The sequence below is a fragment of the Anoplophora glabripennis genome, unplaced genomic scaffold, assembly GCF_000390285.2.
Source record: "Anoplophora glabripennis isolate ALB-LARVAE unplaced genomic scaffold, Agla_2.0 scaffold93, whole genome shotgun sequence".
NCBI lineage: Eukaryota > Metazoa > Arthropoda > Insecta > Coleoptera > Cerambycidae > Anoplophora > Anoplophora glabripennis.
The window spans coordinates 520416-535568 of NW_019416235.1; the positions used below are offsets into that span (position 1 = coordinate 520416).

The following is a 15153-nucleotide window of genomic DNA, read 5'->3' on the forward strand; positions in this document are numbered from 1 at the left end:
GTGATACGTAGACACCTCTAGTGAAATGAAACGGAGAAACATCTTACTTTTATCAGTAGAGAAATTCTTAATGAATTCTGGTAGTTAAAAAAGTTTGCAGCATCCGAACATTGGGTTTGCTGCAGCGAATAATAATGCATGGCTCGGAGCGAGGGTCAAAGTTCATCGTCAAACCACAGGGCACTCGGTCCTACAGCGACCGGAACCACGTGGGTACGGTCTCAAATTTAAAACAGTCCCGCAATGCCAACTAATTACTAATTCCTTGCCTTAATTGCTAAAAGCTAAGTGGCAAATACTTTTTGCGGAGCAAGGAACAACTACAAAATAACTTTCGCCCCTCGTTTCTTTTGTTCGCGATCTTTCCTGGGATACACTTCGCATCAGAATTAAGCACCACCCAAAATGGGCCACGATTTCAATCTGATATAATCTTGATCTTTTTGTAATTATAGGTTTACTCTTCAACAGTTACTGTAGAAGTATTTATCGAAATTTAAGGTCACAGTAGTTTTTCCTCCGAAATTTGAAACGCCCTGTAGAAAGCGTCAGCTATGTCAGAGGCTATGTCTACTTGTATCATGTTGTAGTTCTATTTTCCTGAAAAATTTGTTTTTGATTCATTTCATTATCTCTGTTATTAATTGAAATACAATATTAAATGTAAGCTCACCAGTTTATTTAAAAAAAAAATTAATTAATCTGTGACACGAAGAACTAAATCAATAACACAAAGGAGAAAAATGTATCGCGTATTTCGGCCATTTCTCGTCGTTTCACATCGATGACTCATACTCCAAATTAGACATTTAATCTTTTCTTGATCAACACATTAAATTGTTGTATAATCTACAGGGTGATTCACAAATGGAGACAAGAAATGATACCTCGTATTCTTTGGTGAATTATAAAGGGAGTCTTTCCTATAAAGTTTTTATCTAGGACGCTTCGTTAAAAAGATACAGGGTGTTAAACTTAAAATATTTTTAATTTTTTTAAATTTAAAAACTAGGTAGTAAATTGAAATGTTAAATTATACAACTGAAGGTCATAACTAGGACTATCAGAACTGAGCCGCGGGACATAGGCGTTCGCATTATTTATTAAAAAGCAACAAATTAAATTGTCTACAATACATCACCATAAACACCAACATCCGCACGATAACAAAAGACAACAGTATACTAAGGTGACATGAACGTAAAAAGCATTCAGAGGCAACTGATGTCTCGGTTGACCTGCTTGGCACGCCATTAAATTGCGGCTCTCTCTGACAGCTTCAGTCATAACCTAAATGCTGTTTATAACGACCTTGGCGTTACCATCACTTCTATATTAGGAGTATTACTAATGGATAAAAATAAAATTGGGAAAAAAATCATCAAAATTGCATTTTTAGTTGAGTTAATTTTGACGCGAAGTGTATTTTATACCTAAATAGAATCTACGAAGCAACTAAACATTCTCAAACTTGCTAGAACACTGGTAAAATGCCAACGTGGAAACATCCATCCGTTTACCCGATCTTAATCTGCTTGACTTTTTATTAAGGGAGCTCTTAAGTCTTGCATTCAAAAACTTTTAATAAAGTCTGTATTGATTAGGTGCAATTAATGAAATTACAGACGTTTCAATTTGCGACTAAAACTAAACATTCATACTGTCTACAGGGTGTTATCTAATTCCATATGCAACTTTAGAAAGTTGTTCTTTGATTATTTTAGATCAAAAGCCTAGCGAAGGGTCTAAAGCACCTAGACGTGTTCAAGTTTAACAAAAATATCACACTTACTAAGATATTTTACGTAGATTGACGAAACTTGGGCTAATATGTTAACTAATTAAAGGCGAAGTTTACTGAGCTGGTACATGAATCTGTCTTAAAGAAAATGAATTCCATTTAAGGACAAATATCACAGCTGAATAAATTCGTAATAACTGAAACTATTCATTTCACAATAAAAATAAAATAATTAAAGAAGAAAAAAGTTTGCTATAGAAAATGTACAGCAAAAACTTTACAGGGTATTTTCCTGAAACAGCATATCAAATATATGTTACTAAAACTCTTCGTTGTTGTATGGGGCGTATAGAAATTTATTTAAAAAAATACATATTTTCCATCTTCTGTTTCAGTTGGGCTACATTTTAGAACCACCCTATATATTTAAAAAAAACTTTGAATATTTTTTCGTTTCTGGTTCTAGTTCAAGTGATCGATGATTTTTAGCATATATGCGCACTAATAGCGAACTAATGAAACATATCACGAACTTGAGGACGACCCCTTACTGTTCTGTGCGAAGACGCGGTTAGTACCCATAACTATTATCAGAAATTACAAACTCACTAAACGAATTGAGAATTTCAAGTAACACTGGAGAGCCATCTTTCATTCGGCGCCGACTTTACTTACTAAACTTACCGAATTTATGTTCAAAGAGATATCTAAGTGCTTTTATTCGATAGATATAGATCCCACATATTTCTGTGGACACATATTTTACTGGAAGCCACTTTATGTCGTTAAAATTGTTCCTAGTTTAGAACTCCCAGTAATAAAAGCGTTTCAGTAAATGCTAGACATTGCTGAAATATGTATAAATAATATATATCAACAAAATTATTGTACGTAAGATCCTTCCTAGCTTCATGTCTGAACTTTCGAAACCGGTATATGTCTGGTGGGTTGGACTGATAAGCGATTCTAGTTGTTGCTGATGTCATTAGTTGATACAATTTGTGCTGATAAATTATCTATCTAAGAACTACGAGACTACTAAGTACGTTCGATTAGTACGTTTATTTCTTAATAACGTTTCCAAGCAAAAGGTTTTCTTCCATTTCTATCAGTCTGTTCCTTTGGAAGTGTTAAGGCTCTTTTCCACGGCGCGAGATTCGGCGAGCATCTGTCATGTTAGCGCGAACCTCAAGCCTAGCCTTATCACCTTCTAAATTGATTTGTGAACCATAAACCTGAGCCCAATAACGAGTTTGTTAATATATTATAAATTAAAGAGGAATTATAGTGTTGTAGGAAGTAGAAATCAAGTCTCGAATGAAATCGTCTGATTTACTGACGGAGGTTCAGGGATTGGTCTATGTGGCATGAGCATGATACCAGAGGTGAACTTGTTTTATCCTCTGGGGAAGTATACCAGGATTTTCCAGGTAGAGGTATTCGTTAGCTCTGCTTCTAATATGCACAGACAGTCAGGCAATTTTGTACGCGCTTTTGGCACAGGATTACCTCCTGCCTGGTTCTGAAGTGTGTCAATACTCTGTCTCTGTTGGAGCTATGTCCCTGATCACAGTAACGTAACTGGTAATAAAATTGTCGACATGTTGGTCAGACTGGTCTGAAATAATCTATTCACGGAGGTACTGCAACACAGCCACACAAAAAAGTTATCTGTACAATTCATGCGACATATCCGGTGTCAGAATTGAGCTATCACATCACACACGAATCACGGACCTGTTTTGGAATAACTGGTATTAGCGGCATGCACAATGGATCGTAAAACATGTTCTGTGAATAACTGCGCTTTCTTCTGCATATCCTAGGCGAGTGCCCGGGATAGTAGAATGACGCTACTGGGGAGACCCTATTTGGAACCCAAGAAGCTGAGAGAAGTGCCAGCAAGGAAGCTTTTGGACTTTGTTAAAAGCACGAAACTATTTGCCGAATAGGACTAAATAGTGGGACACACAATAGGCCTAATAAGGTCACAGAACCAACTACTAGAAAAATAAGATTAATTAATTTACTTACCTTTAGAAGCTGGAGTTTTATGAGTCGTATCATTGGAGCTTAGAAACTAAGAAAAGTGTTGTGTTAATGATTAGACAAATTGTGTTTGTTTTTTTTAATTGCATCTGCATCTCCAATGACAGTCTTGTATGTAACGGCTATTTCTTGGGAAAATAACGAAAATTATGCGAACCGCCCCGATTTGGCGGATTTTCTTGCTTAAGGCAGATGCTGCGCTTTTATCAGATATATTCCAAACTTTACACTTACACAGATGTCGATCCTTGTAAGATTATATTCTTACCATGCCGCACATTCATACGAATAACTTTTCTTTGATACCATATGAAACTTTAAAGTTTGAGAAAGATACATACCAAAACTAGTAGTAAATATTGTAATTCTCCAGAATTGCATTATGGCAGTAAAATACGTTGGGTTTTGTTCTGTGGTTTATCCCTCGAATACAGGGAAACCTTCCGTCATAAATTTCCTGCAATGACAATCGTTGAGCAAATTATATTGGAACATATAAACATGCTTCATGGTAATCAAATAAACCGTACCAGTTGGATTCGAACTATATTTTACTAATTTATAATTACCCTCGAGCGAAATATAGAGATGTGGGCCGGCGAATTATAAATTATTACACGATAATTTAATAATTTTCATCTGCTTCCTACCTTTGACAACCTTTAAAAAATCAGTTCTTTAAATATTCAAATATGCAAGGCAGGTCAGACTTCCCTTACGTTTTTTTAGTAACGTTTCCCCTTTGTTTGACCCCTGCAAATAGCGACCGATCTTAAAAAAAAATTGTGAGCTTAGGCGGCAAAAGGTCACTGGATCATAAAATTGAGACCTGGGGGCCATTGTATAAACAATTTATAATGATAACTAGATGAATTTAAAACAATTCTGCTTTCTAAACCCTTTCCAAGATCCATATGACTGTGTGTCCTGTCGGATTTTCATTCCTCCACTGCAGAAATTAAGGAAATATAGAAAATATCAACATTTAGGATGACAGTCAAACACTTTTTCTATTTATTTGGACATAAATATTGGTAGATAATAATGTAGATAAGTATTGGGAGTAGATATTGGTAGTTTTCATGTTGTCAGTTCTTCATCTTCGTTCTATTATTATTATTATTATTATTATTGTTATTGTTATTATTATTTTTTGTTAAGGAAAATTCACTTCAAAAACACCCTATATACAGAATGTTTTTAAATGAAGTAGCATAAAAGGTACCAGTAAATGTAAAACCAAAAATAAGAGGAGGGGATTGAAGTTCACATTTTAATTTTTTTCTTTAACATGAGGAATACTAGAGACACGAAACTTGGTGTGAACATCCTACTAATAAAGAGATAACTTTTCAATATTTGTTCGACCATTGCCGTATTTTATAAAGGAGTGAAACAGTCAACTCCACTGCAATATTTTATTAGAAACTTTTTATATGAGGCAAATTATTTATTTAAAAAATATTGAGAAGACTGATTTATTGCGCAACTTTTTTACCTCTTGTAATTTTTCTATAAAACCGATAGTTTTCTAGTAAGAAAATTAGATGCGTCATCGTTCACTAAAGGGGTAACTGCGAAAATTTGTAAAAATAAAGTAGGCGGATGTCATATCAAATAAATTGTTATTTATCAAATTAATAAATTGACATTTTCAGTTAATAAGCTGGTAATTTAATAATAACATTAAGAATAATAATTTGCTATTAATTAATGAAAAATGTTTGATAACTTATGATTATGGGACATGTATTAGGTAAAGTTATTTATCTGAAATAAAATTTAATAGAAACGAAAAATAAGAAATGCAAAATTAAATTTAAAGAATATTCTCGAAATAATTTTCATTTTGCTGCAATCATAACCTAATACGTCTGTTGAAGTTGTAATGCACTCGCACAAACAGTTCTTGGTTATTGCGAAGGTCTGCTGCCTGAAATATTCTTAAACGTTCTAAGGAGGCAACAGGAGTGGCATAAACAATACTTTTTATGTGTCCCCAGAAAAAGAAATCCATAGGCGTTAGGTCAGGTGAATGTGCTGACCAACAAATAGGGGCATCACGACCACGACCAATCCAGCGATTCGGGTAATTTAAATTCAACCATTCTCTAACCACCTGACATGTAGCGAGGGGTACATCCTCAAATAATGTCGTTCAAAAAACTAAAATACTCGGTCGCTCCAAGCCTGTGTGTCTGTTTAGAAATGAAAGAGAGTAATAAAAGCTTATTATGTATGCAAATCGTAAATAAATGTAGTACTGGTGCTTATATTCAATATTTTTATATTATGTATTTTCCGTATAGATGAGGTGTACTTTTAAAAAAACTTTGTGTGATCGGACTGTACTAAATTGTAGCAGGTAGCTAAAATTTAATCCCCGACAATCCGTCTTTGTCTATGCCGCTTCAATTTCTCGGTCCATTTCTCTTATAAGTAAACAATATAAAAACAGCATTTCAAAACATGAGGCTACTTTAAGCATCATAACCGGGTTAAGAGGGTTTTTAGTAATTCAAATAAAATTATTCAATATTATTATCAAAATATTTATTTAAATTTAATGAATAGACTTTTATTCCACACAAAAATATATGTATTTTGAAAATTCAAATTATGGTGAGTAAATGTAGTGTTGTATAAATGTACAATAAAGAAAATAAAAAAGTAGGTATATTAAAATTCATCCTCTGAATATTCTGATGAATTATCTTCGTCTCCTAGATTGATAACGATAGGTTCCACAGTAACGTCAATTAAATTATCGAGTTCCCACATTTTCTCCTCTTCTTTTTGTACATGATGTATACATCTTTGCCAGTTATCTGCAGTTACTCGTTCCAAGGAATTTTTTAACAAAATTTTCACGTCACTTAATTTAAACGTCGTATTATTTCGCGCTACATCTCCTTTTACCTGCGCCCAGACTAATTCGATTGGGTTAAGTTCACAGTGATAAGGTGGTAACCGTAGTACCGTTATTTGGCGATTTGTTGCCATTTCATCGATAACATATTTTTTCTGATCTTTATTAAGATTGACAAGTGTCAAAAGTTCCTTTTTCACCATATTTGTTTCAAAAGAAATGTTTTTTCCGGATAACCATTGAATTATATCGGCTTTCCTCCAAGCAGTCGTAGGCGTCCGCTCGGTCTGCCGTGAATGGTAACTGGCATTATCCATGACAATTACAGACCCCGGAGGAATAAGATCCAACATCTGTGTAAAATACTCTTCGAAAACATCTGCGTTCATGTCTTCGTGATAGTCACCTGTATTTTTAGATTCAAATAAAAGTAAACCGCCATCTACAAAACCACTGGCACTACCTATATGTGTCACTATTAATCTTCGCCCTTTACCTGAAGGTGCCTTGAACCCTGTTGAAAGTCCATCCAAAAATGCTTGTCGAAAACTTTTTACATTTTTATCTTGCCATACTTTTGTTACAGTATATCCCTCGTTGACCCAAGTTTCGTCTAGATAATAAATATTCCTCCCTTCGTCACGGAATTTTCTAATTGATCTTAAGTAGGATCTTCGCCAACAAATAATTTCATCTTTATCGATAAGAACTGACTTCCTGTTCTGCTTTTCCCAGCAAAAATTCAACTCTCGTAAGACGGCCCATAATTTGCTTCTACTGATTTTTGGCAAATCGTTGTCCTCTGAAAGTTCACTTAAAATTTTGTTTAGCGTTGGTATTTCTTTTTTAAAATAAAATGAGTGTACTTTTCTGCGAATGACATTTTTGAAGAAATCATCTATAACGACTTTTGACCTCCCTGTAGATGATTTTGGGGGATTTACAGTATCTTGTTCATTTTTTGTTTCCTTTAAAAGTCTGTAGATAGTCGATTTTCCAATCCCTGTCATTTTTGTTAGCATTAGTGTTACCCGATAATTACCTGAAACGAAATATTACCACGCCCATGGCCAGTTCTATCTCGGGGTTTTATTACTCTCTTTCATTTCCAAACAGACTATAGAGTATTTCCTACAATTCCCATGCAAACGTTTAAACTGAAATTATGTTGACATCTTGAAACAAATATTTCATGAGTATTTTCTTCCGGCCATGAATGAACATTATGAAGGTTTACTGCACCTACTCTAGGAAAATTTGCTTCATCAGTGAAAAGCATATTCATTAGGAAATTTAAATTATGCCTAGAAATATTTATGTACCATTGACAAAAATCCACACGGTTAGGTAAATCAGGGTCATTCAATTCTTGCACGGGTTGATGGTGAAAAGGGTATGAAAGATTTTCATGAGCTACATCACACAAGACTGTGAGAAACTTGCAGTTGTCTGGACACCTGTCTTGTACTTGTATCATAGTCTTGTTCTAGATGTTCCAGTATAGCTTCCTCAGTTTCAACAGTTCGGACATTACATCTTCTTCCGGCACCCTCACGATTGGGCTGAATTTTACCAGTTTCGCGAAGCCTTCTGTCCACCGAGGCCAATGTTTGTCTATGAGGAATCGGTCGGTTTGGATATCTTTGGTGGTATAATCTTATTGCAGCGTTACTATTTTTTCTGGGTTCGAAACACACTTGGAGCATGTCGACATATTCGTCATTGGTATATATATTATTTGCCATAATTATTCTGATAATAAATTAATCAATTGGTACTAATTATTGGTTGACAGAAAGTGTCAATTTATTAATATGATAAATAACAATTTATTTGTTATGACATCCGCCTACTTTATTTTTACAAATTTTCGCAATTACCCTTTTAGTGTACGATGACGCATCTAACTTTTTTACTAGAAAAATATCGGTTTTATCGAAAAATTACAAGAGGTAAAAAAGTTGCGCAATAAATCAGTCTTCCCAATAAATATTTTTAAATAAATAATTTGCTTCATATAAAAAATTTCTAATAAAATATTGCAATGGGGTTGACTGTTTCACTCCTTTATAAAATACGCCAATGATCGAACAAATATTGAAAAGTTGTCGATTTATTAGTAGGATGCTCATACCAAGTTTCGTGTCTAATTCCTCATGTTAAAGAAAAAAATTAAAATGTGAATTTCAATCCCCTCCTTTAAGAGGTTATATCGCCTCAGGGGTGCAACTTTCATATAAAGTATTTTTACTTCAATCCTCTTATTTTTGACTCTACATTCACTGGTACCATTTTTGCTATTTCATTTCAAAACACCCTGTATATCAATGCAAGAACATCGTGATACAACCTGCCGCACCATTTCACAAAAAACGCCGCAGTTCATCTTTTTCTGCTAGATTTCACGATGCCGCATGTGTGTAATCACCAATTGGATAATCAAACTAACGCAAATTTAGATTTTCCCGTTTCCAATACAAATGTGTTTAATCCAATCTAATCTCTCACTAGGTTTGTGGTTTCAGATCCACTGTACTAAACTTAATATAGCTTATTGCTTGCACCCATGTGGTTGCTCTATCAGTGAGATATCGTTGATTATGGTATTGTCCACTTTACGTGATTCCATGTCAGCACGAAGTTTTACACCCCTCTAATTTATATGAAAATTATTCTGAACTATATCGACATTTTTTGTAGTAGCAGATTTTGAACTTTTATTTTGCTTTAAGGTTTAAGGTTTTAAAATATTTCTAGAAATTTTCCTAATTTCTCATCAATGAAATCATATGAACTTACACAGAGCCGTCCATTAGTGTGACAAAGTACAACAACTTTGTTATTGTTCGAGGTGCAAAAAAATCTATTTTCCTAAATTCTCATCAATGAAATCATATGAACTTACACAGGGCCGTCCATTAGTGTCACAAAGTACAACAACTTTGTTATTATACGAGGTGCAAAATCAATTAGTCCGTGTGCTGAACCCAAAGAGTTCCCTATAATTTCAGAACCACTAATCAGTACAGAAAAATATCCTGTATCATTTTAATTGAAAAGACTGGCTTCTGAAGTCAGTTCAACATGTATAAAAACGCCTAGCAATAAAATTTAATCAGTTTCATAGTCGTCCCTAAAAAAGTTTTCGTTTTGTTCCGTTTCAAAAGGTCTACAAAATGCCATGTTGTGATAATATTAGTAAACAAAATATCCCTCTTATTTCTCCCTTTCGCAATTGTAATATGAATGATTAATTGAAGGTGCCTATAATAAATTAAAATTACCTGAATCACACCAAATTTCGTATTGCTGCACTGCACTGCAAGAAAATTTGTCGACAACTGAAATTTATGGCCCAGTCGCCTAGTGCGGCTGTGTATGTGCGCCGTTTGTCCGCGCCCTCATTCCTCAACTGGGCGTATAAGGACCTGTATATGGGTATGGCCAGATAAATATGGGAACAAGTTTTTCGACTATTTCAATACCGAGTTGCTGCGTAGCGACCGAACCTGGTACATGCTGCCTAGCTCTTTGGTCTTCAATTGAGACCGGAAAGACTATACAATGATATGTAAATGTGATGCTCAATTGTTTTTTGGCAAATGATACGGATTTTTTGAAAATTTAGTGAACATTCCTCGCACTTTAGAAAATATTCCTTCGCGCTTGAAACATGCTTTGTAATATCAGGATAATTGCAAATAAATATCTTCAATAAATAGTTAATGAATTCTGAAGTTACCTGAAAGAAGTTTGATAATAAGAAAATTACCCAAAATAACTTCTATTTCACTAATTGTGTCTGGCTGCTATTATTTCACTTGGATCTAGCTGCTTTAAGTCAAAAGTTGGTTGGAGCATACATATAATTACGAGTTTTGGAAACGATAGAAGAGTAATCTATAAAAGAAAATAGGTGAACCAATATGAACAACTTTAAAACTTTCATTTTGTGCACTTATTAAAATGATACAATACTTATTATTCGCAACAAATTACTTGCACTGCATTCTACAGGATGTTTCAGGATTAAGTCGACAAACTTTAAGGAGATATTGCTCATAAAAAAAATAAGAAAAAATCAAGTATAATTTTTTTTCCAGAGACGCTTCATTTTCGAAATATAGGGTGTTAAAAGATTTTTAAAAAAATTCGAATTTTTTAAATGACTTCTAAATGAAGAAGGCTATTTAAGCCAAATTTGTCATGACACATCATCTTATAAGATATCATTTTTCCATAGAACTAGAAATCCCGCAAGCAACCAGGGGCCGGAGTTATGGGGACTCAGACTCATTAAATTATAAAAAATAATAATACGGCCCTACTGAAAATAGAAAATGATGCTGTTTTTAGATAGAACAGTTTGTTATCGACAAAAAGTGTACATTCACTTTTTTCCTAACTCTTATAGTTTCATGGCAAAATTGATTGATCTTTAACGCCCTATATTTCGAAAATGAAGCGTCTCTGGAAAAAATGTATACTTGATATTTTTCTTATTTTTTTTATGAAGAATATCTCCTTAAAGTTTGTCGACTTAATCCTGAAACACCCTGTATACATTTCTCAGTGTTGATGTAGCTGTGAATAAAATAGTAATTGCTTATTTTCGCAGATACAAACATGTTTGCTGTAAAAATACTGGTTTTATTATTTATGGGAATAAATTTATTTGGAATACTTTGGGAATAAAACAGTGTTCCAAAAAAAAATTGTTATTGTCTTATTTTTCGCATTGGTTATTAGCTGATTCGACTATTGGTCCAGACATAAGTAATAGCTTTTGTTTCAATTTAATAATTGATGGGTACAGACTATTCACACAGCAATTCATTGAAGTCGGAACAAAAATAAAATCAAATTTCCCGATGCGAGAATTTCCGTAATCCGACCTGATATTCCCGCAAATACTCTATGTGTCAGTGAAAACAAACAATTGAAACTTTAGCAATAGTATTGATTGGTTTTTGTATTATTTGCAGTGCCCCCCAATATAGACGACTCTTTGAGCAGCAGCGACGTAATCGTTAGGGAAGGGTCGAACGAAACGTTAACTTGCAAAGCCACCGGATTTCCCACACCTAGCGTTAAATGGAAGAGAGACGATAATTCCAAAATTACCATAAACAAGACACTCCAAGGTGAGCTGAATTTTCTTTTATAATTTCCTTAAATCCTCCCTCAAACCAACGTTCTTTCTCCTTCGATACTCCCTTCATTGCTTAATGCAACCTTATTTCCCTGTTACAGTCGTCGAGTGGGAAGGGGAAAAACTGGAATTGACAAAAATTTCAAGGTTGGACATGGGAGCCTACCTGTGCATAGCCAGCAATGGGATACCCCCTACTGTGAGCAAAAGGATCAAAATCAGTGTTGACTGTAAGTATTTTTATCCTTCTCAAATTAAATATAGTGTCCTATGACTTGATTTTCGAAATATGGGCCTTCAAATTTCAAAAACAAAAAAATTATAATTTTTTTAATATTTCATCAACGTGTGAAGCTTCAAAATTTTATCAATAATGCCTACACTCAGTACTTGCCATACCATGCGACACTGTAAAAAAAATCCCTCGTTTTTCACTCATTTTTACTCGATAATGTATCAATTTCTGTCCACAAACGATTGAGTGAAATTTTCGCTCTATTAGTATGAGTACAACTGAGTGAAACTATTGCATCAGAAATGAGTGAGTTTTAACTCAAATCCGAGTTACTGCTAACTATCAGTTGAGTAACTTTTGATTCTATTCTGAGTATATAAAACCAATTTAGAGTCGACTTTTTCTCTAATATGATTTAAATTGACTATTATTGAATCATTTTTTACTCAGAGTTGGTTTTTAATTAACTAAATATTGAGTGCAAAAGTAAATCACTCATAAATAATTAATTAGGATATACAGTGTTGAAATGAATTCTCTTCGCGGGGCCTCCTCCTGTCCTGGCTGAGACCCGCCAACTGAGACCCGTCGACACCGGCTAAGGCCTATTCTCGGAATTAATATACATTTAATCTCGCTCAGTAATGAGAACATTTACTCCGATTTGAATGAAAGTACTCAGTTTTAGTTTAAATATAATCACAAATGAGTAAAATGATCAAAATGCCAATATTGAGTGAAAATTTACTCAATAATTTCACTGAATGGATTCACTCCGAACCTTTATTGCTTTCAATCACACTGATTTTTTACAGTGTAGTAATTCTGCATTTCAGTTGCCAGAGCCGTAGATACGAGGAGGTCAAGTTTTTCGCAAAGTGTAATTTCTACGCCTATGACCTTTTCTAAAATATTCATTCACGTCAATTTTTCCGATTTTCTTATACCTTAGAAAATATCAAAAGAAAATGTTTTTTTTTTTCTTTACAATATCTTGTGCTCGAAAACAATGGTCTTAGGTCTATTTTCATCAATACTATGGTCTATAATGCTCTACAAAAAAGTTATAACATGGACTTAGGAAACACCCAGTACGTGTATATTTGAACTGAAACTGAATTCATTGGGTATTTGAAGAATTCGCATCACAAATTAAGAAACAAGGTCCTATAAAACAGTGCCTGGAAGCTTACACAAAAAAATTCACTCAAATTTCACTCAATTTTATTCAATAATGTAACAATTTCTGACCACACCCCATTGAGTGAAATTTTCACTGAAATATTGCATCAGAAATGAGTGAATTTTACTCAAATCAGAGTAACTATCAGTTGAGTGACTTTTGACTCTATTCTGAGTATATAAAACCAATTTAGAGGACTTTTCTTTAATGACTTTAATACAATGATATTTAAATTAAAATTTAAAGAGAATATAAATTAAGTCTCAAATTACTCATTCATTGTTAAATTTAGAGAAAAAGTTAACTTTTAATTGGATTTACATATTCAGAATAGAGTCAAAAGTCACTCGCTTCTGTTGCAATAGTTCCACTCATAAAATTTTAGTTGTACTCATACTAATAGAGTGAATATTTCACTCAATTGGATGTGAACAGAAATTGATACATTGCTGAGTAAAATTGAATTTTTTTTACTGTGTACAGGGTATTCAATTAAAAAAATGAAGATAAGTAACGTCCAAAAGAAACGAGACAGCTCATATAATTAAAAAGAGTACTAAAATGTAATGAAATTGTTTGGTCCAAGTTTCCTTCGAAACATTTTTCTGTATTGTTACCAAACCTACGAATGAATCCGTCTTAAATGTACAAGAGGCATTTGGCTGTGATTAATAAACTGTTTATTTATTTTTAAAAAATTATCAAATTATTATTTATTTAAACCAGTCTAGCATTTCGTTACTTATATCCAAATGTGCTCAACAAAAACACTTTTCCTTATTTATTTTTATTTATTCTACCACTGGTGTTCTCAGTTCCCATATTTTCTTTGACGTAACATGAAATATATCCTAATTAACAGGGCTGTCAGAACCGAGCCGCGGGGCATAGGCGTACGCATTATTTATTAAAAAGCAACAAATTAAATTGTCTACAATACACCATCATAAACACCAACGGATAGGAATTAATTACGCATCATCCGCACGATGACAAAGGCAACAGTATACTAACGTTACGTGAACGTGAACAGCAGGCAGCCGCTCGCGCATGTTTCGGTTGACCCGCTTGACACGCATTGAAATGCGGCTCTCTCTGACAGCGCTACTAATTAACTATTGATAGTCGCGCTGGTCTTCCTGTACGTATATATTTTTAACTGGTATTTATACGCTGATGGCTATCCTATATATTCGACTAAAACAAAAGTTTCGGAAAAATTCAAACGAAAAATATACCGCCGGTGAAGTCATTTGATAGCTTGGCTGATATATATGCTCGGAGATAAAGTATTTCGATGTTCCGGATTTTTATTATCCAGTTAAAATGGTAAACCTGCAATATCTGAACTGTTTAGATGTACAGTCACCGGCATAAATTAGTATCTATTGTACGGTAGGAACGAGCGTGGCAATTCGGACTGTCAACTTTACAATGGGTATCGCGAGAAGCAGAGTTGAAATTATACACACTGCAACTACAATGGTCAGCTAATGTAGAGACCATTTGTCCATGTTAAAACTGGATAGCTGCGGCTAGTTAGCATAGTCAAGGACTTTTGGAATACTTAATTATTTGCATGGTTTATTCTCCCGTCCCAGCCAAACTAAATTAGAATTGTTCTGTACAAATTATAAACATCCTATTTACTAATTGTTTATACACACTTATGTTGGGTGGACGGCAACATTTTACACTGAATTAGCAAATCTGAAAACAAAACTTCTTTGAAGCAATTTAATTACCCGTTTTAATTTAACATCCGCTGTTGTAACTTAACCCTAAACGTACAGGGTGTACGCTTTTCAATGTATACAAGTCCTTTTCTATGGATATTCTTTAGTTTATGATTTATCAAAGCCCCATCTACAATTTTAATGTACAGTTGAATATTCATTCTTACCAAGGGACTTGTTCATACTTA

General features: G+C 33.9%; 1 protein-coding gene across 2 annotated transcripts in view; it reads left to right on the forward strand.

Moving 5' to 3' along the window:
- Positions 1-15153, forward strand: part of LOC108903632 (neurotrimin-like) — a 360822-nt gene that overhangs the window by 278189 nt on the left and 67480 nt on the right. For both annotated transcript variants that reach the window (XM_018705868.1, XM_018705869.1), the window contains exons 4-5: positions 11645-11803; positions 11913-12041. In XM_018705868.1, the coding sequence (XP_018561384.1) occupies positions 11645-11803; positions 11913-12041 (288 nt within the window). The remainder of the gene's footprint in view (positions 1-11644; positions 11804-11912; positions 12042-15153) is intronic.